The sequence below is a fragment of the Drosophila rhopaloa genome, unplaced genomic scaffold (genome assembly GCF_018152115.1).
Source record: "Drosophila rhopaloa isolate 14029-0021.01 unplaced genomic scaffold, ASM1815211v1 contig_115, whole genome shotgun sequence".
Classification (NCBI taxonomy): domain Eukaryota; kingdom Metazoa; phylum Arthropoda; class Insecta; order Diptera; family Drosophilidae; genus Drosophila; species Drosophila rhopaloa.
In genome coordinates, this window is record NW_025334990.1 from 10,972,160 (window position 1) to 10,996,563 (window position 24,404).

Here is a 24,404-nt window from a genome sequence, read left to right on the forward strand (position 1 = left end):
TTAACAAGTTCGCCAACAAATGACAGGATCCGCTTTGCTTTCACGCTTTTGGTTGAGTTTTTTTTAATCTTTGTTTTTGTGTTATTGCGTTTTTGGTGTATTTACTTTCTTTATATATTCAATATTTTAGGCATTTCAAATAATTTAAAATTGGAAAGGTAAAGGTAAGAGAGTTCCAAAAAGGATATGTGTGGTTAGCATTTAAGCCAATGAAGGATAATCTAAATCTCTAAGTTAAGATACATTTGTATCTTATGTTTAGTTCCCCAAATTTCGATCAAATATACCTTAATTATTTTCAAATTTCTATTCAAATAGTTATTTAAAGGGAGCATCTGTGTACTGGAGAAAGAATATCTTACGTTTGAGAGAAAATAAAAAGCTGAAAATATGTTTCTCGCATGACAGTTTTTTATTTACCCCTTCTTGCCCACCCCGAATCCTGCCCAGGACTACATGTCGAAGCAGAGCGCCTTATTGGGACAGGGACAGCCATCGATGCCGTAGCGCCCGATGGGGATGTCCGTCTGGGTCTGCTTGTGCTGCGGTCCGGGCAACTCGTAGAAGTTGTCGCTGAAGTAGCGATCCGGAAGGTAGTACATGGGGTACTCGGCCCTCAATCTCTCGTGGTCCTCCTGCAGGCGCTTGGCCATCTCCGGAGCGGCACGTCGGGCTTCCAGGCGGTACTGCTTCGGCTTCGCCATCCGGAGCGGCACATTCAGCTGCAGTTTCGAGTGCGGAATATAAGAGAGTAGCTCCCGGTCCATTTTCACCGCCTGCTCCGCCCGGATTCTAGCGCACGTGGCGCACTTGCACTTCCCGCCGTGGTAGCAGTACCGCTTCCGTCCATCCTCGTCCACCATCAGCAGCGGTGTGCATACGGGCGCCGGTACCGCCTGCGGCTCCGTCTGTGTCGCCACCGACTCCTGGGCGGGTTGGGAAAACATACTGGGACCTGGGATTCGATTCGATTCAGTTCAATGGGGTACGAATGATTTGGATTACAAATTGAAACTGAAACACGAAGGGGAAACGAAAATCCTAGTGCGACAGCAGCTAAAGCCTGGCTTGCTAGACATAAAACATATAATGGTGACACTGTGAACAATGAATAAAGATTACAAGGTTGTGGAACCACTTCCATTGCATCCGCAGCTCAGTGCTGAGTTGGGATATGCCATGGAGGAGTTCCACAACCAAGTGAGATCCCTATACCGATCACAATTCCGATCCATATTCCGCTTCAAGCTCTTATCTCCCGTGCAGTAAATGTTCTGAGAGAGATCCGTTTTTCCAAGCTTTGGCAGACCACAATGAGGACACTCACAAGAGTCCTTCCGAACCGTTTCAGCAGCCTTCATTTGGAGATAGTAGTCCTTGAGCTCACGCTGTCGCACTTCGAGGAAGAACTCCCGCATTTGTGGAGAGTCCTCTTCGACTGGCTCTTTTTTGGATTCCTTCAATCTGCATTCCAATGAAACGGTCTTAGTCGTCTGTGGATTCTTGGTCACTTTTGTCTCACCGCTTAACGTCTTGCTTTTCGGCGAGGAAGTTGAGTCAATTGAAACGCTATCCAATTCCGAGATCCTGACGGAAGTGTTTCTCTTTTTCAGTGCTTTGGGTGCAGATCTAATCACGCCACTAAGGATCGAGCCTTCCGTGTACTTTCGGACATAGGTGTTGGTCTTGGTCATAGATCCAGTCGTGTTCAATAAATACCAGTTAAGCGGCATTTCCCTCTTGGTCTTACTAGCATCTGTTCTAAAACATAAAATTTTGTCAACAAATCACTGGCAAACTTAGAGATATAACTAGAAAAAAAAAAAAAAGTTCGAAGCTTTAAGTTTTTTTCTTAATTGTTTGGCTAACATATTGGTAGTCATCATTATTTTGCATTAGTGTACAATAAAATGTTGTTATTGATTGTAAAGCTTTTCATGCCGTTCTCGCGCCAACACGATTTCGTGCAATCTCGGATATGGCGTGAGCTTTCCGAGAGTATATGTACATTTTGTTCTACAAAACGAACTGCAATTTCTCGTTCGGTTCAGTCATTAGCCGGATGCAAAGCGGTTCGAGTTGTTTTACTAGTCAGTATTTATATATATATTCATCATGTCGGCGATCGAGAATGAGACGCAGTGGCTGCGTGCAACGATTCTCCCAGAGATTCTGAAAAACGGGCGACTGGTGGACAACTACAGCGATTCCAAGGCGGATACCTTCCTTGTGGGGGACATCGATATAGACGTGATCGGACCATCAGAGGCCTTTATGCTCACCTTCTGCTACCGGACTACAATCAACTTTGAGTACGACGGAGAGAAGTTCCAACGAAAAATGGTCGTTAAGGTAGTGAGATTTGATAGCTGCATATCAATAATTAAGTCAAAAGGGGGCTGTTTCAATTCCACAAATGGGTAATGTTATCATTGTGCCTCCAGTCACGGAATTAATGAATTGTGTTATGTCGTAAGGGGGAGGGGTGTGACGATTCTACAAATGGGGTAATTTCATCTTAGTACCTCATTCACGGAATTGAAGAATTGTTTTCAGTACACTCCCATTAAAAGTGCATAGTATAGGTCCCCGTATCTACGTTTGCGGATAAAGATATGGCAGCTTTGTAACTTGAATACGCAAATATGTCTCTCATGAGTACAGATGTCAAGCATTTTTGGCAAACATTGTGAAATTCTGTAGATATTTTCCTCATGTTTTTGTTGTGGTTGTCTTATCAAAGCAGTTATGGATCAAAGCAAATTGGTCGATAAGGTTTCGAAAACTCATGCAGATTACCAAATTATGGCTTGTTATCTCCAACTCGTAGTAAGATAATTCCAGGACCTAATTTAACAGGTGCATATTATATGCAAAAATATGCAAAATTTGCAGTGAATCACTCTGCAAATCACTCTGATTTAAATCCTTTTTTAATTGTTTTTTTGCAGAAAACTCCTATGATGCCACCAGATGTGTATGAGGCCGTTCAGTTTGGGGCTCTTTTCAGCAATGAGATAAACTTCTACACGGAAGTGCTACCAGAGTTACAGAAGTTGGCTGGAGGAAAGTTTGCCGCCCCTAAGTATTATTACAGTGAGTTGAATCCGTACTCGGCCGTGATCATTCTGGAGAATTTTGCGGAGCAGGGATGGCGGGTGACCAAGGATCTGGTGGGTCTGAGCCTGGAACATGCATTGATTGCCGTAGCATATCTGGGCAAATTTCATGGCTTTGCCTATGCCATGAAGCACAAGAATCCGCAGAAGTTCGCCAAGCTGACTGAAGGTATTAAGGAATCGCGCTACGCCTCCGAAGTGGTTCATCCGGAGTTTGAGCTCCAAATGAAGACGTGCAACAAGCGGATAGCAAAGGCGGTGGCCACCTATCAGCCCCAGATTGACGAGGAGTTTGTGAAGAAGCTTTGTTTTCTGATCGCGGATTACAGGCTATATGGCATGCAACGAGTGGCGCCCCGGGAACCACTGGCCACCCTCTGTCATGGCGATTATCTGAGAAACAACGTGGCATACAAATATAATGACAAGGAGGAGCCGCAGGAGATCATGATGTTCGACTACCAGACGCTGCGTGTCTCCTCTCCCATGATCGATCTCTCTGTATTTCTGGCTTTATCCATTTATGCCGAGGTACGAGATGCCCACTTTGAAGCCATCTTCGCTGAATACTGCTTGGCCCTACATGAGAGCTATAAGAAGCACGCACAGGTGGATGTTCCAGCGGCCATGAGGTGAGCTAAAATATATCAAAAATAGTACTTGAAATAGCTGTAAAATTTGTAATTATACCCTTGCAGAGGGTATTATAATTTTGGTCAGAAGTTTGTAACGCAGTGAAGGAGACGTTTCCGACCCTATAAAGTATATATATTCTTGATCAGGATCACCTCCTGAGTTGATATAGCCATGTCCGTCTGTCCGTCTGTCCGTCTGTTTCAATACCGTTTGCGAGCTCAGTTTAAAAGCTAGCGATCTGAAACTTTCACACTCGTCCTAAAACATGTGTACGCAGATCAAGTTTGAAAATCGCCCAGATCGGACGTCTATATCCTATGGCTCCCATAGGAACAATCGGATATATCTTTCAAGAATTGATGATATTTCGCGCAGTGTAAAAGCTATTGACATGAATCTTTCCAAATCGTATTTTTTTATGCATACCTTGATCAGGGTAAAAGCACGTGGCGATCGGACGTCTATATCCTATAGCTCCCATATGAACAATACGGTGAAATCGGTTAAAATGTAATGATTTTTAGGATATTTCGCACAGTATATAAGCAATTGACATGAATCTTTCCAAATCGTATTTTTTTATGCTTACCTTGATTAGGGTAAAAGCACGTGACGATCGGACGTCTATATCCTACAGCTCCCATAGGAACAACAGGGTGAAATCGGTCCAAATTTGTTGGTTTTCTGAATTTTTCGCGTAGTGTGTAAGCTACTGACATACATTTTTCCAAGTCTTATTTATTTACGCATATCTTGATTAGGGTAAAAGCGCTTGCCGATCGGACGTCTATTTCTTATAGCTTCCGTAGGAAAAATAGTTAAAGGCTGCGAAAGTATCCCTTTTTTCAATTTTTAAATGACATTTTTGCAGTATAAAAGCAATTGACATCAAACGACGCAAATCTAGTTTATTTATGTATATCTTATTCCTTTCGCTACTTTTTGAGTTTTAGCAACTTCGGCAAAGTCTGCAAGGGTATTAAAACTTCGGCATACATGATGCATACATTTATATTTGCAAGAATTTAAAATGTACCTTTTAAACTATACGCTTCAGCTCAAATTTTTAAACAGGAATCCCTTGAATTTCGTAAAAACAAGGATTATATTTCCAAATTCGCAATCATGCTGAATATTTGAAAATTTTTGACACCTACTAAAATAACATAAAATATATAGAAATAATAAAACCTTTGAAACTCAGAGTGATTTTGACGTTTTTGTTTTTTGCTAACTGATAATCATTGTTTTTGATATTTACTATCTTACTAAGAAAATAATCATTATAACTAAGCATGATTTCTTTTTTTTTAAATACAAGTCAATTATTTTTGACAAAAAAAAAACGCTATCAGCTTAAATCGAAGAAATCACGTTTGAAATGATAAGATAATAGATAATTTAGACCTGTCTTTATGTACATACATATACATATCTATGCTTATATATATACCGTTTTCTGCTACCCTTTTAGTCGTGGAGAGCTTCTGAAGGAGTATACGCGATTCCTGCCGTACAGCCTGGCCATATGTGCCTCTTTCCTCATGACTTTGGTGGAGCCATTAAATATGTCGCCACAGGAGATGTTTGCCAGGCAAATGACGGATGAGGAGATCATAGATCAATCAATGAAGCAGGGCGGGGATGTAGTGGATAAGGAGATTGCCCACCAGGTCAAGGAATTGCTGGAACTGAGCCAAGCGACTGGGGTCTCCATTGACGACGGAATAGATTTGGAAAAGTTGCCCAAAGTGTAATCTTATCCGTATTCAAACGTAAAGAATAAAACGAATTTGTATTGACCTTACTTATGTATGTATATATGTTTTGGGTGCGAGGAAAAAGATTACAAATCGACTGTGGTCATAACTACCCAACGAAGTTGATGGAGAGGGTTATACATTCCAAATTTAGGAGGCGATTTGTTCAATCTTATCATACACATTATTTCAAATTTGTTTTCGTTATCAGCATTTTCTTTTGATCGCGGGCTGCAACAGCTGATTGTGGTGGAACTGCCAACCTGTTTGCATTCCGCATTTTCGAACACTATCTCACACATGTGAGCAAAAAATAACAAACACCAAAAATGTTACAACCTTCCCGGCAGCAAATTTTGCGTTTGTACAAACATTTAATTCGTTACGGCAATCATTTAAAACTGACCGACAAGAACTACTTTCTGGGAAGAGTTCGACACGAGTTCCGGGACAACCGATCCCTTACAAACCCGGTGGACGTAGAGTTCAGTTTTAAGGTAAAAACTCTTTCTATTTCATAACTGTTTCTGAAAATTAAAAGTACCATAATTTTAGCGCGGGGAGACCTTATTGAAGAAGGGACGCATTCTGTAGGTATGCTGCGCGGTCTGGTACGGTTCCTGGCGCTTCCTCCGCCCGCTGTGCGCTGCAAATCCACTGCCAATCTGGACTACTCCCGCTTTCCCACGCTCCAGGAGTCCGAGATCGAGGAGACCTTCATGCGCGGCAGTGGTCCAGGTGGCCAGGCGGTAAACAAGACCTCCAACTGCGTATTCCTGCGCCACCTGCCCACCAACATAACCATTAAGTGTCACACTCATCGACTAGCATCCAAAAACCGGGTGGAGGCCCGGAAAATGCTGCTGGAGAAACTTGATGTACATCTTAATGGGGAGCATTCAATTACGGCGCAGATCAAGGCCCAAGAGCAGCGAAAATCGACGGAGCGGCGACGTCGGCAGGGCAAACTACAGGAGATGAAGAAAAGCTGGCAGGATAGAGAGCGCACAGATGGAGGAATCGAATCCACTGATAAATAGTCAATATAAATACTTTTATACCAACATAAAATCTCTTAAACTTTTATTTTTAAAAGGACAACTGCTACCAGCTGGAGAAATTTCCAAAACCATTTGCCAGTTTCTTTTTCTTGGCTGATTGGCTGGCAGATACCGACGACTCTGGCTTTTTGGTTACTGCCTGAAGTTTTAAATACTTGCCCACACCTTCCCTGTAAACCTTCAATGGCTCCTTCATGCGCTTTTGCTGCTCCTCCTTCTTGACAGTCTCCTCCTTGCTGGCAGCCTCCTCCTCGCGCTCCTTGGCCAACTGTTCGGTTGCCTCGGCAAAGGGATTCACAAAGACCTGAGAGTTCTCTATGATGATGTCCTCAATTGGTCTGTCTTTGTTGTCCACCTCGATGTTTTCCATCTTCTGAAGCGTGTCCAAGCCGCCGACGAGCTTGCCAAAGATTGTGTGCTTTCCATCGAGATGTTTGCACGAGCGGTAGGTAATAAAGCTGCACAATAAAAAACAGATTAGCAGTGGTTAAAAAATGAATACTTTTGAACATACAACTGAGAGCCATTGGTGTTGGGCCCTGAATTGGCCATGGAGAGCACTCCTCTGCCCGTGTGCGTGAGATTAGGCTTAAACTCGTCCTCAAACTTCTTGCCCCAAATGGATTCGCCACCAGAGCCACTGCCCGTGGGATCACCTCCTTGCACCTAAAGCAAAAACGATTTCAATATAATGCATCTTGTAAAGTGGATCGTACTTACAATAAAATTTCTTATGGATCGATGAAACATAACATTGTTGTAGTAGCCACTGGCGCAGTGCTTAATGAAGTTGTCGCAGGCTCGAGGAATTTGGTCGCAGAAGAGTTCTAAGTTGAGGGGGCCATGATTGGTATTTAAGCGAACGTAGCCCTTCTTTTTAACCCGCTCGTACTTCACCAGATCGTCATCTATAATTGCTGCCTCTATCTGGGACACGGGCACCATGGCGGTGGACGTGAAACTGGCAGCCACCGCTCCAGTTGAATAGTGGGCGGCATTGAACTTATCGGCTGTGCGCCTGGAAGTGGAGGGCTCCTCCTCGGTCGGCTGATAGTCCTGTTGTAGCTGCTCTAGCGTTTCCTTGGTTTCCAGATTCATAGTCTTAATGCGCCCGCTGGCAGGATTTTTCCGCTCCAGCAGCTCCTCCTCCGTTAGAACTCGCAGGTTCTTCTTGATGTGATGAAAAGTTGATATGTCGTACTTTTCCAGCCTCTGAGGATCCTGTATGGTGATAATGTCCTTGCGCTGAAAGGGTGTGTCATCCACCAAGTCCTTCCAGTTCTTCGTCTTGATATTTAGCTGATCGATGGCCTCCCAGCAGTAGACATTTCCCGTGGTGCCCACCGCCACAATGTGCGAGTTCTTGCTGAAGGGCTTGAACAAGGCGGGACAGTGGTACTCATCGTTGGCATTCCTGTGGAATTTCAGTTTGATCAGGGACTTAGAGTCCATCTTCTGACCGTTGATGGGGTTCACTTTGAAGGTCTTCAGGAAGTTCAGGATGGCCTCGTACTCGAACACGTTGCCCTGAAGATCACAGTAGGGCATCTCGAAGGGCGCCATTGTGATGCAGCAGTGCTCGAAGGGAAGCCGCTTGAACTTGACATGGTTGTTCTCCGCGGACTCAAACTTTTTCCCGCCGTACAACTCACTCCACTCCGTGTACGTAAGGTACCTAGGAAAGTAAGGGTCTTACTTATGTTTGATGTGTTTGTGTTTGTCTTAGGCACTTACATTTTGTCCTTTTGATGCTGTCTTTTACCCATTTTGGTTGTTTTTAATTACAAATTGTAAGTTTATCTATAAACTCCTGACTTTTGTTTACAAATGCGAGATAGAACTGCCAACTCTTCTGCAGCCATATTTTCGGTGGTTTTAGACGGCTTACACTGCGTGCATCCTTACGAGCTGTTAGAACTTGAGAATTTTTCAATCACTTGTATATTTTATACATACAAAAGTATTAAAGATGATACTTGTGGGAAAATATGTTATCTTTAATATAAGCCACACAGATAAAAAGTAAATAAATAAATGCTTGCGATTAAACAATTCCAATGGACTTTTTATTAAGAGTATGTTTACGATGAAGATTTTAATTATTAAAAGGTTTACTTTAAGTCTTCAAATAGAAACTCCATTTTTTAAATTGTATTCTTTGCTACTGAAATGTCCAGTGTGAACGCTTTGCAGCAGGTACTACCTGCTACTTACCTATTACTTTCCCATTATTTCTACGTTTGCCAACACTGTGCTTCGCAGAGTCAGCTGTTCGCTGGGAAGGTTCAGCAGAATCAAACAACAAAGAATTTTCCAACTTATACTATACAACGATATAAATAGGCAGCACGGTTGACCTTGACGTTGGGCGATGTCTAGCCCCCATATCAACTACCGCTCCCTGGCCGAGGAGGCGGCCAGTCCGTTCCTGGAGCAGCATCCCTCCGCGGGCCAAGGCCCAGCAAAAACACAAGACGCAAAAGCGAACGCAGCTGCTGCGCATTTAGACCCCCTCGGCGAACACGGGATGGAGCAGCCGCTGGAGGAACACGACACTGAGCACGAAGGCGAGGACACGCCCCGAAACAGTGGCGTCATGATCCACATGGTGCCGGAGACGGGGCGTGCACGGTGGAACCACATCGAGGACCTGGACTCTTTCTTCTCGCGGATGTATCAGTACCAACAGAAGCACGGATTCCGGGTGATTGTGCTGGACGAGATGCTGCAGGTGCTGGAGTTCGGCTTCGTCGTCTGGCTGCTAACCTTTGTGATGCACTGCGTGCGCTTCGACGTCCTCTTTGGAGATGCCCTGCCCATGGGAGACAATCCCACCAAAACTACTTTATCCGATGTGATCATCCCCACGGGGGAGTGCGTGGCCAGCTTCGGCTGGTTCACCTACCTGGTTGTGTTCATTGCCGCCATCTATCTGGGTATCCGGGTGCTTAAGATGGTCTACCACATCACCCAGTACGCCGATATCAGGAGATTCTATAACTCTGCGCTTCACATCGAGGACGCGGACCTGGACAGCTTTACGTGGCACGAGGTGCAGCAACGCATCCGTCGCGTCCAGGCTGAGCAGCACATGTGCATCGACAAGGAGTCGCTCACGGAATTGGACATCTACCACCGGGTGCTGCGCTTCAAGAACTACCTGGTGGCCCTGATGAACAAACAGCTGCTGCCAGTGAGGTTCCACATACCTCTGTACGGGGAAGTAGTCTCGCTCAGTCGAGGTATGTTGTTCAACATTGACTTCATCCTGTTCCGCGGTCCGGGATCACCCTTCCAGAACAACTGGCAGCTGCGGGATGAGTTTGCTGTGAGGAGCAATCAAACGGAGCTGGCTCAGCGCCTTTCCAAGCTGATACTGGGCGTGGCGTTGCTTAATTTGGTCCTTGCCCCTGTGATCTTCGTCTGGCAGCTTATCTACTTCAGTTTCTCCTATGCGAACATCTTGCGCAAAGAACCAAGTGCTCTGGGACTGCGCACCTGGTCCAACTACGGACGCCTCTACCTGCGCCACTTCAACGAGCTTGACCATGAACTGGATGCTAGGCTAAATCGGGCTTATGACTATTCAGACCGATACCTCAGCTCGTTCTCCTCGCCGCTGGCTGCTGTGATAGCCCGAAATCTGCTGTTCATCAGTGGAGGACTGCTACTGCTCATCTTGGGACTGGGCATCTACGAGGAGCATGTCTTCCAGGTGGAGCATGTGCTCACCATCATCGCTGTGCTCACTGCAGTGGGTGTGGTCTCCAGAACTCTAATTCCCGATGAGAATCTCATATGGTGTCCGGAGCAATTGATGACCGCCATTCTGGCGCACGTCCACTACCTGCCCTCCGAATGGCGACAGCAGGCGCACACGGCTCGAGTTCGCCAGGAATTCAGCAACTTCTTCCAGTTCAAGGCTGGCTACCTGCTCAGCGAGATCTTCAGTCCGTTCGTCACGCCCTTTGTGCTCATCTTTGTGTTCCGGCCCAAGGCCATTGAGCTGGTGCGCTTCTTCAGGACCTTCACCGTCTCCGTGCGGGGCGTGGGCAATGTCTGCTCCTTCGCCCAGATGGACGTACGCAAGCACGGCAATCCCGACTGGCAGCTGGCCAGCGAACTGGATGAGATGACCCGGCCGGCGGCTCAACAGCCGCAGCAACAGCAGGAGCCGCAGCAGCAGAGTTTAGCCGGCGGCAAGACCGAGATGTCGCTGTTGCGCTTCACCCTCAACAATCCCGAGTGGCAGATGCCCAAGGAGGCCAAGCAGTTCCTGCGGGGCGTCCGTGAGCACGCCGTGGGTGAGCTGGTGCAGGCTAAGACTTCGATGGTGCAGGAGAACCCGCTGACCAACAGCCTCATCTCGTTCGGCACCATGGGTGCGGACTACTGCTCCATTGCGAACTCGGTGCTGACTGCCCAACTGACGCCCCAGCAACTGGAGATCTCACAGTCGCTGCGTCCGGGCTTAGGCCCTGTGTCCGGAGGATTCCCCGTCGCGGCCAGCGACTTCCGCCAGATGCTGCAGCAGAATCTGTCCGCCAGCGTGGGCCCGTTGGACAGCATGCGCCGGCTGCGTCTCAGTCGGGCTGAAGGCCGTTTGGAGGGTCCGTCGGACACCCTGCTCTACGGACTCTGTGGACTGGAGCCGCGCGTGGGCAGGAGTCCCTTGAACGTGGGCGTGGCCGACATGTGCCTGAGCGCCCTCTATCTGCACGAGCTGAGCCAGCAGAAGCGCCAGGCGCGCCAGTCCCGCATCGACGAGGCGGAGGACGAGCGTCCGGGACCAAGCCACTGGCCACCACGGCCACCAGCTGCTCCGTCGACTGCCGGCGGCTCTGGCTCCGGCTCCCGCCATACCGTGATTACCTCAAAGGCTGCCGAGAGCACGCCGCTGCTGGGGAGCATCCGCTCATAGCAGCGGCCCGAGTGGATCTAACCACTTGTAGAGCTAAGGACCACCCATTCTGCTATTAGTGATTAACCTAAGTTTTAAAGTGTGAACGAACGAACGAGCGAACGACGTCGTCTAGTGCGTAGCTAAACTAATGTGAAACTAAGCTAAACTAAACGAGAAGCAATAAACATAACTGCATTATCAAAAATAATAGCTTACTTACCTTGGTTATTTTGAGTAAATTGCTATGATTGCTATGGTGCAATATTAAAAAACTTTGATTATACGTACTATTTTTAATAGGGTGATATATGATAGGTTACCTTAACCCCATTTTTCCAATATATTACAGTCTTTTAACAGTATAAACCAAGTAAGTACCACACGAATTCCGAATTCATTGTGAGGATTATATTTAATGGCTTTGGCACTTATCCCGATCTTACCTCTCCGGGTTGTGGGAATCCGAAGGTGACACCCCGGCCAACTGCAGGGGCTCTGATGGATGGCCCCCATTTGTAGGCATTGTTGGCACACCACATCCACCTGGTTCCGAGATCCAGATGCGAGTGGATGAGGAGAACGCATCCAGCTGTGCTGCAGCGCCTCGTGTGTCACTTGCCACACACGAACGCCATTTGGCGATTGGTGTTGATGGCCAATGCGGCGAGCAGAGACTGGAGAGTGGAGCGACTGGAGAGTGCGTGCCTATGAATCTCCCAAGTCCGCAGACACCGATACAGATGCAGATACCGCAGATCCCCGCCAGCTGCGATGGCAATGGCTGTGGCAACATTTATGAATTATGTGCGTGCTGCATGGAGCTGGAGCTGGAGCTGGAATCTGCGGCTGGATCGCTGGAGAGTCTTTGGATCACGTTGTCTCATTTTTCCGCTGCACGCCAATTTTGGGGGGAGCATTGGCCAACATTACACGAATGTACGAACTGCCAGTCGGCCACTTGCCCGTTTTGGATCCATCCTCCGACTGTCGGAGTCCGATGGACGCTGGAGATGCAGTTGCAGTTGCATGTAGTACTAATTGTAGAGCTCGCGATAGCCGATCCGGCACAGAGAAAAAAGTATTTCAGAATCAGATTCAAAGTGTTAACCATTAGGAACTTACAAAATACATAATACATAATAATAAATACTATTGAGAAATGTGGGTAGGTAATATAAAATAACATATAATAAAATACAATTCTTTTCTTACAATTATAATTTAAACCATTGTAAATAATATATTTATGTACATATAATACTTGGGTTTTCATATCCTAGATTCTATGAAACTTTTGAGTAAAATCGAAAAGGGGGCAATTTTAATATTATTTTTTGTATTTTCTAGTTTGTTTAAGAGTTTAGAAGAACATTTAGTTGGTTTCTTTAAAAGTTACCAATTTCTGGAAAATTATTTTCCGATTCTGTGCTCTATATTCCTGTATTCCTGCTTATTGTACAGTTATTATAAATATTAGAGGTGTTTCCAATCTAAGTGTCAATTATTGCTGATCTATTTCCCCCCGTGTAGTTAAATGCAGTGGAGTGGGACGACGCTTATGGCTCAAATGGAAACATTTCGCGAGCCTTGTCAAACAATCGAATTTAATTTATGATTTCCTGCGCCAATCGAGTAATGACACTGCATGTGGTAGACCTCGGCGGACCCCGAAACTCTGGATATCTGGTGATCACTCGATACGCAATTTGGACACAGCAGGGCCAGAAATTCGACTTCGGCTTCGGAATCGGAGTTGGAATTGGAAAGGCTAAGAGGGAATGGAAATGGATGTGGATTGGATATGATCGTGCGGCGACGGGAGCCACTTGCATATGCGGTTGTCTGGGATTCTGATGGCTGTGGACCACCGCGTCGCGATCGGCCAGCAGAACCAGTTCAAGATCAGGCGTCACTTTGCGGCGCTGAGTGCCGCTGACAGTTGGATAAGGTTTCGAGCTGGAGAACGGAGCTCCGAACTCCAGCCTCCAGATCGCAGCTGCCATTCCGCAATTAGAGCTGTTCCTGCAACTGCAACTGCAGCAGCAACAGCAACAACAGCAACAGCAGCAACAGTTGTTGCTGCCGCACGTCGGCCGCTATCAAACGTGTCTCTATGTCTCCGGCAGCGACTAATGATGATGGTTCCATGTCCAGTGTCCACCGATCACCAATGATCACCCCCGATCCCCTGCAGATTCGAGTGTGAAGCATCAGCGTCGCCTTTGATTGACAACTGATCAGCGTTTTGGAGCAGCGTTTCCCACTTTTGGAGCACGCACGTTCTGTTTGCCTCCATCCTTGCCATGATAACTTATCGATTTTTTTCATAATTAAAAAACCGGCTCTGCTTGGCTCCTTACAAATAGGCATCTCGGCTGGAGGATCGCTTTAGATTGCGTTCGGTTCAAATGGTTTAGTTGCAGCCCCGGATTTGCATTGCAAATTAGAGTCGCCTTCATTTCTGCTTTCTCCCCTTCTTCCCCCTTTTGCTCTTGTAATCGAGGCCCGATTCAATAAAACATTTAAACATTAAACTGCTTTTATGCAAATTGCCGGCATGCGCTTAATTTTCGATCAGCCGAGGAGTCTGGTTTTGGCCTAGCATCCGCTTGAATTATCTCCGCATCGCATGCCTGCAACACCTTACGATCTTGTGATCCCTCTTTGTAGCCCGCCTCCTCCTCCGTCCACTGGATGATAGCATCTACAACGTCTACAGATCTTTTGCAGTTTAGCTGCCTCCGCGGCCACAGCTCCTCCATCTAATGGCAGTGGCTAAAATGCTAATCAATAGCCTTATCGCTATTAATCTCGGCTTCGATTTACCTTTTGCCCGGCTCTCTGTCGGCTACTTGTTTTTCGAGATGCGATTCGCAGGGGGATCGGAGGATCGGGGGAAAGGGTATTGATTGGAGCCCGCAATCCATTAAACATCCAATTGCTGTTGCCTGTTTGTAAATGTTTGTTGGCTTAAATTGTGGAGCGTTTGTTTCCCAGCCATCATTACGTTAATTAACATTGAGCATACGCCGTGTGGGTCAGCAGGAAGAAGGCAAGCTGGCGATGTGGGAAAACATGGTAACCTCTTCTGGATCTGACAGGTAAATAGATTGCAGTCGGAATAGAATGTTTTCAGTCTTCAATCCTAACAAATTGGTCCAAATACGGAATCTTATACTTTATTAAACTCGTAAAAATATAACCATTTTTGTAAAACTACAACTTTGCTCAAAAACCTATTTGTTGTAAAAGGATAATAATCGATAGATCGGGTCCAACCATTTTAGCCAATTTAAAGGGAAAACACTCAAAAACATCTAAGATATAAATAAAAGTATTGTGAAGTATCAAAGAATCAATGAAGATTTAAATTTTAAAAACTCCCTTTGAAACAGACCAGTTTTTTTAAATTCCCCCTTGCAGTATTTCCATTACCAACATTGTAGTAAAAGCAATCTCCATTACAAAGAAGGTGAAACTCAAATTGACTCACAAACTGTAAGTTACAGTTATAGGTGTAACTCAAATTGACTCACAAACTGTAAGTTACAGTTATAGGTTTGACCAATTTACTACCACTATCTGCTCCAATCCTGCCCGCAATCGCAGCACGATGATCAGGAGGAGATTGCATTCTTCGGACTCATTAATTTGGTATAAGCCCTCCAGCTGCAGGTCACTTGGAGATCGGGGGAGTGGGCGGAAAGGATCGGTGGAAAGGGGCCAAGTCATTGGCATATTTATGAGGCAGCCGCTCCCCACAGACGCACAGGCAGCCGGAGCGTCGAACATGAGCCTGCCGGGCGGCAACAGTCTCCAATCTCCCATTTCCCATCTCCACCTCTTTAGATCCCATATACCCCATTTACCATCTCCCGATCCCCTACTTTCCCGGCTTATATTGGCCCGCTCCTTTTCACTTCAGCTGGGCTCCATTGGCGCGTGGGCTGGATTGGCCCGATGCTGGGATGCTGTCGCCCGAAGTGGATTTTCTGTTCAACAAGTAGTTTATGATGTTTTTGTCAATTCATGGCAAAATTAATGACGCTGCAGAAAAGCACACGCACATGGAATCTGCTGCACACGAAGAAATTTTGGGGTTTTTCTAATATTTTAATTAATATAACCCAAATTATGTTTTTTGTATGTATTAAAAATGAATTCACATAAATTTGGGCTAAAAATCTTTCAGAATGTTTTATGTGTTTTATGGGTTAATAAAATTTCCTTACATATTTTCTCAGTTACATACGTTTCTAAATAAACCTTAAGAAAATACATATTTAAAGATTTCTTTAAAAGGTAATAAATTTGGAACTATTTTAGCTATAAACTTATGAAAATAGATGTTTTAAAAATATACAGGTTGTAACTGGATCATAAATTGAGTAATATATATTAATGTTTTAAAGGGTTTGCTAGGCTTCACTTAAAAATTACTTTTCTTAAATTCAGTAATGTAGTGAAAGGTTTCGACTTTGGTATGGAATTAAGTTAAACTTCTAAGGCGTTTATTATTTAATTGAAAAATAAATTGTAAAGGAAATGGCTCTTTATTTTACAAAATCAGAAAAAAATTTTACAGCTTGTAATATATAGTTTTTTAATAGAAATGAAAATTCATTTGTGACCTTCATAGCATTTTTGCAAGTGTAACACTGGTCTGCCTGGTGAGGCGTTAAAAATTGTTGCCTATAAACTTAAAGAACTGCAAAGGAGTTGGCTGCATCGCCCCTCTTCGGAGCCCCAGTAAATCCCCGGCTGAATCTGCATTCAGAAATGCCATTAGTCACATTTGTGGGCCTCAGTCGCAGGCGCTTGTAGCCATGACTTGTAATTTTCTCCTCTTCCTCTGCGGAACCCGTTTGGATATTATTGGGCGGGGTATGAGGATCGGGATGGGGAGTTGCGAACAGGGAGCAGGGGTTTCGGAGTTGGGGGCTTTAAGGCGGCCTGCACAAATATTTCTATTGCCGTTAATGGCGTTAATAATTCTGCTGGGGAACCGCTGGTGGGGATGTGGATGTGAATGTGGATGGTGGCTGCGGGATTAGCCCGCGTCTGTCATGTTCCCGGATGACGTTACATGGCCCCAACTGACAGCCGGCAGCAGCGAAATATGAATAAACACTCGACGCAAGTCGCCAGAACTTAACTTTGGGCGGTGGCTAATGCGAAGTTAATTGGAAAATGCCAGCCCAGAGTGGGCAGTGCACCGCGAACTGCATCGAATTGCATCAGGATTACTCGGAGCAGCAAATGGCGTATCGAATTTCAAGCTGCCCGCTGGTAGCCACCGCCTGTCACTCGGCAGCGGCACTGGAGCCACTTCTTCGAGATAACTCCGAGCTCCCAAGCACTTGTTCAACATGCTGCAAAAGGAGCAGGAGCAGCGGTAACTAGAGATGCCTCCAACCCGACGACATGCAACGCATCCGATTTCGGTGAAAATCTCGGTGGAAATCTCTTCCACGTTGTGCAGGTGCAAATTCCTTAAATGTTTCTTGTGATGGAGTTTTAATTTCACCTTTTCCTTCTCAGCAAATAACTGCGGGTCCCCTAAGATTCATTCAGTAAAATACTAGACGTTTTATTTTTAAAATATCTGATTTCATTTAACTATGGAAACTCAAGTATTAAAGATAAACTTCCAACAAAATGGTACTGGCTTCGATCGACTGAAGATAATGATTGGTGATCTCGATGATTTTATTATCTAGCAACAAATGTTATCCAGATAAAACGGTACAACTTGTATGTCTACTTTGTTTTAAATGATTTTTGTTTCGATTGACAGAAGTTGCCACTTTTTATTAAAATTATTAACATTTTAATTGGTCTGAGCATCATCTAAAGGCAGAAATGTTGCGCAGAGTGTCTTTTCATAATTTTTTTAACCGTGTTAATCATATAATTGTATTGAAAATGTTTTAATCATTAGCAATTACTTCTAAATTCTGAAGCTATGTTTTCTATGACATTTTGGGGCGTGTTTTTATTGAGGCAAGTTGCCATGTCCAAAAATAAAGGTTTTGTGAGGAGTTTCTTTTTTGTTAACCTGGCTTGTTTTTTGTTAACACAATAAGAAAGCTTAAAGCAATATAAGTTGCCTTGGAAATTTTAAATATTTATTTGATAAGTATTTAGCATAAAAAACAGTCAAATGTTGCACAGTTAAATAAATGTATTATTTAAATTAAAGTTATTTTGACAGTATTTAAGATATAGAAGGCAAGGCCTAACCCGGACTTTGGTGACATAAGTCGTGCTTTATATAAAGAAAATGCTGATCTGATTAGGCTCCTGGGAACTTGTGCTGATCTCACCGAATGTATTCGAATCTGAATCCAAGCAATTGCCACCTGCGACTCGGGCGATTTGTGTCACTTTCAAGATTTGCTTTTGGTTGCTCAATTTATAAGTTAGCCATGTGGCGGTATTGGCGATATGGTCGCCATTTTGGAAGTGTGTGCGTTTTAAGGCCGACTAATGAACACGCCTACTGCGTGCACCTGTGCAGGTGTGTGTGCGAGTGTATTGGTGTGTTGGTGTGTGCCAGTGTTGGTGGCTCGCAATTATAAATCACGCATACGCCGCATAGGCCAAAGTCGAGCAGCCATTGCAGGTGCCCGCAAATGAGTGTGAGTGCGAGTGCGTGGTGAGTGGATCGGATCGGAACGCAGCTCTTGACTTCGGGCCTATTCAGATTGAGAGAGCGAGAAACGCTGACAAATTCGGCAAATGGCAATTGGCAATTGGCAACGGGCAACAAAAAAAAGGTAAACAAAAACCCCCGAAAAGCGGGCGCTGCAAAAACACAATTTATTTACGAATAAAATATGCAGCGTGTAAACTCCAATTAGACGCTAATTTCAGCCATAAAATGCAAATGTGCGTGCAGGAGTTTGGCTGTTTTTTTTGCACCACATTCACTTGGGGGCCTAAGGCTAAAGCCGCGCACAACTGGAGGCAAAGTGAATGGATTTGCAATTAATAAATGGCCGCAAACCGCACCTGACCATGCCCACAGCTCAATAAACAATGAGCCACAATATTACATTAGTGCATAAATCCTGAACCACACAAAGACAACCCGCAGGGATTGCGTGCTACCTCAAAACAAATATATATATATCAAAAGGGGGATTTCGGGACAGAGGGGATTATCGCCCACGTTTCGATCTGCCACGATAATTGCCAATTATGCGACGAATCAAAGCGGCCAAATTTGGCAGGGAAAAAGTCAAAACAAAGCCAAGCTTTTTAATGCCATTTTCCAGCCTGAGCTGCGTTCCGCGACTCCTGTTGCTTATTTTTTGTGTGTAATGAAGTCATTATAACATATTGCGTACCCGTACCCTGCACGCAGCCAGAGCTCTGAATCTGGCCGAGATCCAGCTCGGCTGGCATTGGCCATAAATTCTCATTCGTGCCCGTTTCCCAAACTCCAAACTCAGCTCTCAACCTGTCACGACAGCTGCGCCGTCTAATCTAATCCAATTGACTTTTTCTCTATTTTTTCACTATTTTTCCTTTTTTTTTCTTTATTTTACCAGTGCTCACGTCTTTTTGGGCCGGCATTATGGATGCAGGCCGCTCATTAAGCTGACGTTGGGCAGGCCATAAATCCATAGTTGAAAACCAACCGCCCACCACCGAATCCACATCCATATCCACATATCCAAATCCCAGTCCCAATCCAATTCCCGTTCGCCAGTGACTGATCGCAGTAGCTGACACGGCATCGGCATCGCCACCGTCGATCTCTGGGATCGGGGAGCTTTATGGCTCCACTTGACTGCAACTGACACACACTTTGTTCGCCTGTCGACCGGGCGGTCCAGAGGTTTCAGCCTCCAGCCTCCAGCCTCCCAGTCCACGTCCACGTCGAAATCCAAATCCAAGTCCCATGTCCCCGGACATGAGCTGGCATTTCAATTGGGCGGCTGGGGCCACTCCCAAGGGCTTAATTTGGTTCACTGGAGCGACATCCACCCAATTTTAATCAGCCAGGCGGAGTGCATTAAATTGATTAATGATTACGACCACCTGACTGGTAGTTCATTTGACTGCAGCCGGGTTATAAATCCTTCAAAGCGATGGAAAGCTTGAAAAATGAATAAAATATTTATTGATTTTTTATATTTCACTTCATTTTTATTAATAACATAAACTTTAGCAAGTTTATAACTTAAATTCTGTGTATTTAAATAAATTGTAAATGACATACTGGTACTAATTAGATTCAATAAAATTTTCATTACATTTGCATTTTAATGCATCTTTCACTAATTTGCTTAAAATGAACATATCAGTATGATTAATTAAATTCATTTATCATATTACATCACAAAATTGGAAATCTATTATAAACATTTTAATTGAAAATAGGAACGTCATATTTTAGTACAGGTACAACATTTGATTACATAATTTTGATTGCCATAATGATAATATTTCCAAAATACTTTCGTATTTATATGTATTAGATAAATAAAAAAAACACTTTTTTTATGTGGTTGCCTAAAAAACCTTCAAACCATGACTCAACTAATTTCCCTTAACTGCAATAGCAAACAAATCAATTTTGTTTTCGGATCTGTTATTATCAGAGATTGATAAAAGTCGTGGGTGCTGTGATTCAAGTGCTAACATTTCAACGAAAGAAGTGAAAAAGAAATGGATTTCCCCTTGGTTTTGCAATCTGAGTACAAAATCACACGAAAATGAAGTTCTCACTTTAACAGCTCCATTTAATGTTGAGTCAGTGATAAAATGTCAAGGCAATCTATCTCTGTGCTCATTATCATATTATCATTGAATTCCGTTGAAATGCTTGTAAGCGCACACGGTGCGTATACGCAACCTGCCTTAAGCGACTAAGATACCAGATTTTATGACTCATATTTGGGATGCCAATTGGCCCGGCTAAGTGAAAACCGCACTCAGGCTGCCCCATTATCCATTTCCCATTACCCATTACCCATTACCACCAACAGATCAAAGTCAATCTTCTGCTCGGCCTGCTGATCAGTAAAAAACTCACGTATCTCATGAGCAACTTTTTTGTAGATCGTCTCGAGGATGGGGATGCGGGGATCTTGAGGGGGAGTAAGTGCAGCAGTAGCTGGTTTGCCGGCCTATGGGCGGTACTTAAGCTCACGCACACGATCGCACACCGATATAGTTATATATAGAAGGCACTTTTTGCGCGCCTCAAAAATTGTTATTGCACATTTAAAGGCGTCATTATTAGCGCTACAATTGTCCATGAATTTCAAATGCAGCCGGAGTCCACGCACTAATTGGACGCAGTAGGAGGAGCTGGAGGAGCAGAAGGAGCTGGAGGAGCAGGACCTGGATCTGGAGCAGGGAGTAGTACCGATCTTGCATAGCAATAGCATTGCTCTCTCCGTTTTTTTTTTGTTTTTCGGCTACTCTTAGTGGGTTATCACATAAATTGTGCGCACAAATCTTGATCTGCAAATCATTTTCGACAACTTTACTGCCCCGAGGCGGGGACTGAGAAGGTGTGGTGGGGTAGTGGGGTGGTGGGGCAGTGGGGACCCAGTCTATATGCATATGTATGATCGTAACTTTGGTCCGCTATCTGTCGCTGCGATCTCGATCAGAGTGCGCATGCCACGATTCACGATCGCAGGCAACAATATTTTCTGTAACTCTGCGTTTAGTTATTTTTTATTTTTGGTCGGCATTTCCTGTGGCACTATTAACCCATTCTCTGGCAGAACTAAAAGGTTCAAATATCGAATTTCAAAAAAGTCACGAATTTCTGATAAGTTTCTTTGAGCGATGACTGTATAATTGTATAATAGTCGCCTTGTCTTTCAGTATATTAATTCATGTAAAGACATATGTTCTTGTGTAATTTTTAAGCAATTTTTATATAATACCTGAATTAATAAAATAGTAAATATATGAGCTAAGAAACTAACGATTTAAAAAAAATTGGTAATTAAGCATATATATTTTTCACAAACAGTTTAATTTCGTTGTATGTCTGTAGTTTAAGTTTCAATAGTAGTTTTATTTGTCACCAAAAACATTCCTTTTTAATTTGATTTCGGAATAAAGTAACCTATAAAATAATTCTGAACTACAATATATTCTATCTAGGTAAACACGCTATAATTTTTTTTAAATTTTGTTAAATTTTAGAAAATAGTTTTTGATTTGCACTTTTACTCCTAGTTATAATTCGAAATTTCAGAATGAAAGCTTGTCAAAATTTTATCAAATAATTGGATGAGCTCTTAGCAGTAAGTCAAAATTTGAATGGTGTTCTTAGACTGAACATAATCAGAAAATGGGTTAAGTATCTCAATCAGTGGAAGTTGAATTATTCGGTTGGTCCGTCCAGCAAGGCGGACACTTAATTTAGGGGCCCAGCACTAGCGGGAACCGTCCTGTTCCTCCTGTCAGCGACTAATGAAATTTATGCATTTATGCTGGAATCCTCGCCAGCGCCTCCGATCGGAGGAGAACGAACGGGCATCGGACGATGATCCATGTTAATGTCCATCAAATGTGCCAGGGGTAAAGCAGCTGTCAATTCGATTGTTGGACATGTCCACATGTCCATGTTGCAATTTGCAATTAGCCGCACTGGCAACGGATATGGCAGAGGATGGGGATTGGAGTGCGGATGGGGATGGTGATGGGGATGGGGATATAGACTGGACATAGGATGCCCTGCAAGTGTCGCGATGCGCGTTTCCCGTGAGAAATTTCAATTATTTTAATTAGCGTGGCGATCGCGGTCGCTTTATTAGGCGAAACCGATCGATGTAAGCGCGTCTGCGGCTCTGCGGAGTCTGAAAATCGAGTTGAAGTATCTGTATCTGGCCAATTTCCGCTGCACGCAACACTCGACGTCGCTGCCGGCGTCGCTGCCTCGAAGCTGGGAGATCGTAGAGTTCGGAGCTCGGTGCTGGAATTCCAAGTTGATAGCGAAGACAGTCGCCGCAGAACAGGATTCTGGCCATGGCCGCCTAATGACATGTTTTGGATAATGATGACGGAGCAGGAGAAGGAGAAGGAGACTTGGAACAGTCGACTGGAGATGGCGAGGATGAGGATGAGGACGAAGGCGGAGGAGACTGGTCCGCCGAGTGGCGATAAAAAGCTGGAACTTAATTTAAATTGATGACACTGCTCTCGTCGCCGGCCACTTGGAAAATTGCCCACAAGCGGCGAACGTTTGCCAAGCAAATCAATCTGCATGCCAGCAGTCGGGGATTCGTTTTGCACTCGGACCACCCGGCGTATGAATTCGCTGATGTCTTCGCAGTCGTATGTTTGTATCATCGAGCTTAATTGGCCGCAGCGGTGTCAATTGCAGCGCCACCACTGCCATCACAATGAGGGACCAATGACCAGTGGCTGGTGAGTACTGAGTAGTGAGTAGTGTTTAATGGCCACTGGACACTGGACACTGGCCACTGGCCAATTCCCCGGCCACCAGCGGGGCACGAATGCGACTTGCTGGCCAAGAGTGTCGCCCGCTGTGATTGGGAATGCCAATTTCAGCAATTAACAATGGCCATAAAAGCCTGGCGGACAGGTGAGCAAAGCCTTAAGTCTTAACTGCGGCGGATGTGCGAATCTCGGATGGCAGATAGCACTCGCCAGATACCAAATACCAGATAGTAGACACCAGATAAAAGGGGCTTACACATGCAGCACTAGATTAGCAGAGTGTGAAGCGGAGGCGGAAACGATCTGAATCTAACTCCGAGTTCGATGCTAAAAATGTATCTCAATCCGATTCCGTGTGGGGCACTAACCTGTAAACAAAAGCCAAAGGCCGCTGTCGAACATTAATCAGCAGATCACAGAGAGAAATATATTGCCAAAATTAGCCATCAATTTTAGGCGGCTTAAAACGTATTTGAATCATGTTATAATAATAATTTTGTTGAATAAACTGAAGCAGATTTAAAAATAAAACAGTACGATCTTGATAAAATGTTATGTTTTATTGGTAATTGGTTATTAACATGACATGTTTAATAATATTTGACAAATTTTATAAATGGGTTTTGTTACATTTATTTAAAAATACATTTGTACACAAAGATTTAAACTCATATATAAAGAACAAGTTTTTTTCGTTTCAACACTTTCTTATCTGACATAATATCCCAAATTATAAAGATATATATTTATATATATATATATATATATTTTGATCGTATTGACATACTTATTAAAAATGGAACAATTTAGATATAACTAAATTCCCTTCTTGATTTAATCATTAATCTTGATTTTATAAATGGACCATTAAATCCGTGAATAAGATGATAAGAAATACAAGTATTTTATCTTTGCTTTACCGAATATTTGGTTAATTGTGTTAGTGTTTACTTGACACTTAATTGCTCTTGGTTAAAAGCTGTATATTTTTCTCTCCGTGTGGCAACGAAGTAGCAACATTTAGGAAAACAAGACACGAGTCATAGCTGTTGCTCTACAAAGTATCCATATTATTGCCCTTTGGCGGAGACTTCACAGCTTCATCATCAACTTCAACTTCAACTTCACGAGCGTTCAAGGCGCTGCAATCGCTTATTTTGGATGGGATGGAATGGGGAAGGGGAATGGGAGGGGGAGGTAGTTCAACGATTCGATAACAATAAGTTGTTGAAAGTATCCGAGATTCAGCGGGTGGGGAAGTGTTGGCCCGACCTTGGGCCGGATTGACCGCTTAGAGCTCTCGAATCTGAATTGGCCAAAAGTGGCTGGCCACGCCGCACCAATCACGCACTCACTTCCTGGCCAGTTGGCGTGACCCATTGGCATTGACCCATTATGCGATGAGTAGTAGTACCCCAAACCCAGTGCCAATTCCAAACCAATTCCTAACCCAATTCCGATTGCAGTCCGTAACAAAGGCAGCGGT

General features: G+C 44.2%; 7 protein-coding genes across 9 annotated transcripts; 4 read left to right on the forward strand and 3 right to left on the reverse strand.

Annotated features, from left to right (window-relative positions):
• Nucleotides 1-389: 389 nt before the first annotated feature.
• LOC108037802 lies at nucleotides 390-1,058 on the reverse strand. Its single transcript, XM_017114445.2, has one exon. It carries the CDS (start codon nucleotides 945-947, stop codon nucleotides 453-455), a length of 495 nt encoding a protein of 164 aa, XP_016969934.1. The 5' UTR covers nucleotides 948-1,058; the 3' UTR covers nucleotides 390-452.
• On the reverse strand, nucleotides 963-1,773 carry LOC108037801. 3 transcript variants are annotated; one of them, XM_017114443.1, is made up of 2 exons: nucleotides 1,216-1,773; nucleotides 963-1,071 (listed from the first exon to the last, which is right to left on the reverse strand). In XM_017114443.1, the coding sequence occupies exons 1-2, from the start codon at nucleotides 1,731-1,733 to the stop codon at nucleotides 1,002-1,004; spliced, it is 588 nt and encodes a 195-aa protein (XP_016969932.1). In that variant the 5' UTR covers nucleotides 1,734-1,773; the 3' UTR covers nucleotides 963-1,001. The 3 variants fall into 3 exon arrangements, with proteins under 3 accessions (XP_016969932.1, XP_044317364.1, XP_016969933.1); XM_044461429.1 differs by lacking the exon at nucleotides 963-1,071 and having other exon boundaries at nucleotides 1,115-1,464; nucleotides 1,523-1,615; XM_017114444.1 differs by lacking the exon at nucleotides 963-1,071 and having other exon boundaries at nucleotides 1,349-1,464; nucleotides 1,523-1,773.
• Nucleotides 1,774-2,051: 278 nt separating this feature from the next.
• On the forward strand, nucleotides 2,052-5,562 carry LOC108037794. Its single transcript, XM_017114434.1, has 3 exons — nucleotides 2,052-2,352; nucleotides 2,952-3,751; nucleotides 5,230-5,562. The coding sequence occupies exons 1-3, from the start codon at nucleotides 2,116-2,118 to the stop codon at nucleotides 5,510-5,512; spliced, it is 1,320 nt and encodes a 439-aa protein (XP_016969923.1). The 5' UTR covers nucleotides 2,052-2,115; the 3' UTR covers nucleotides 5,513-5,562.
• Nucleotides 5,563-5,794: 232 nt separating this feature from the next.
• LOC108037830 (MIEF1 upstream open reading frame protein) lies at nucleotides 5,795-6,182 on the forward strand. Its single transcript, XM_017114487.1, has 2 exons — nucleotides 5,795-6,012; nucleotides 6,071-6,182. Exons 1-2 carry the CDS (start codon nucleotides 5,845-5,847, stop codon nucleotides 6,107-6,109), a joined length of 207 nt encoding a protein of 68 aa, XP_016969976.1. The 5' UTR covers nucleotides 5,795-5,844; the 3' UTR covers nucleotides 6,110-6,182.
• LOC108037829 (mitochondrial translation release factor in rescue) lies at nucleotides 6,112-6,586 on the forward strand. Its single transcript, XM_017114486.2, has one exon. It carries the CDS (start codon nucleotides 6,112-6,114, stop codon nucleotides 6,553-6,555), a length of 444 nt encoding a protein of 147 aa, XP_016969975.1. The 3' UTR covers nucleotides 6,556-6,586.
• Nucleotides 6,587-6,604: 18 nt separating this feature from the next.
• On the reverse strand, nucleotides 6,605-8,484 carry LOC108037827 (RING-type E3 ubiquitin-protein ligase PPIL2). The gene is made up of 4 exons (XM_017114485.2): nucleotides 8,311-8,484; nucleotides 7,297-8,251; nucleotides 7,091-7,242; nucleotides 6,605-7,034 (listed from the first exon to the last, which is right to left on the reverse strand). Exons 1-4 carry the CDS (start codon nucleotides 8,340-8,342, stop codon nucleotides 6,620-6,622), a joined length of 1,554 nt encoding a protein of 517 aa, XP_016969974.1. The 5' UTR covers nucleotides 8,343-8,484; the 3' UTR covers nucleotides 6,605-6,619.
• Nucleotides 8,485-8,825: 341 nt separating this feature from the next.
• On the forward strand, nucleotides 8,826-11,687 carry LOC108037823 (autophagy-related protein 9A). Its single transcript, XM_017114479.1, has one exon. It carries the CDS (start codon nucleotides 8,948-8,950, stop codon nucleotides 11,495-11,497), a length of 2,550 nt encoding a protein of 849 aa, XP_016969968.1. The 5' UTR covers nucleotides 8,826-8,947; the 3' UTR covers nucleotides 11,498-11,687.
• Nucleotides 11,688-24,404: the final 12,717 nt, after the last annotated feature.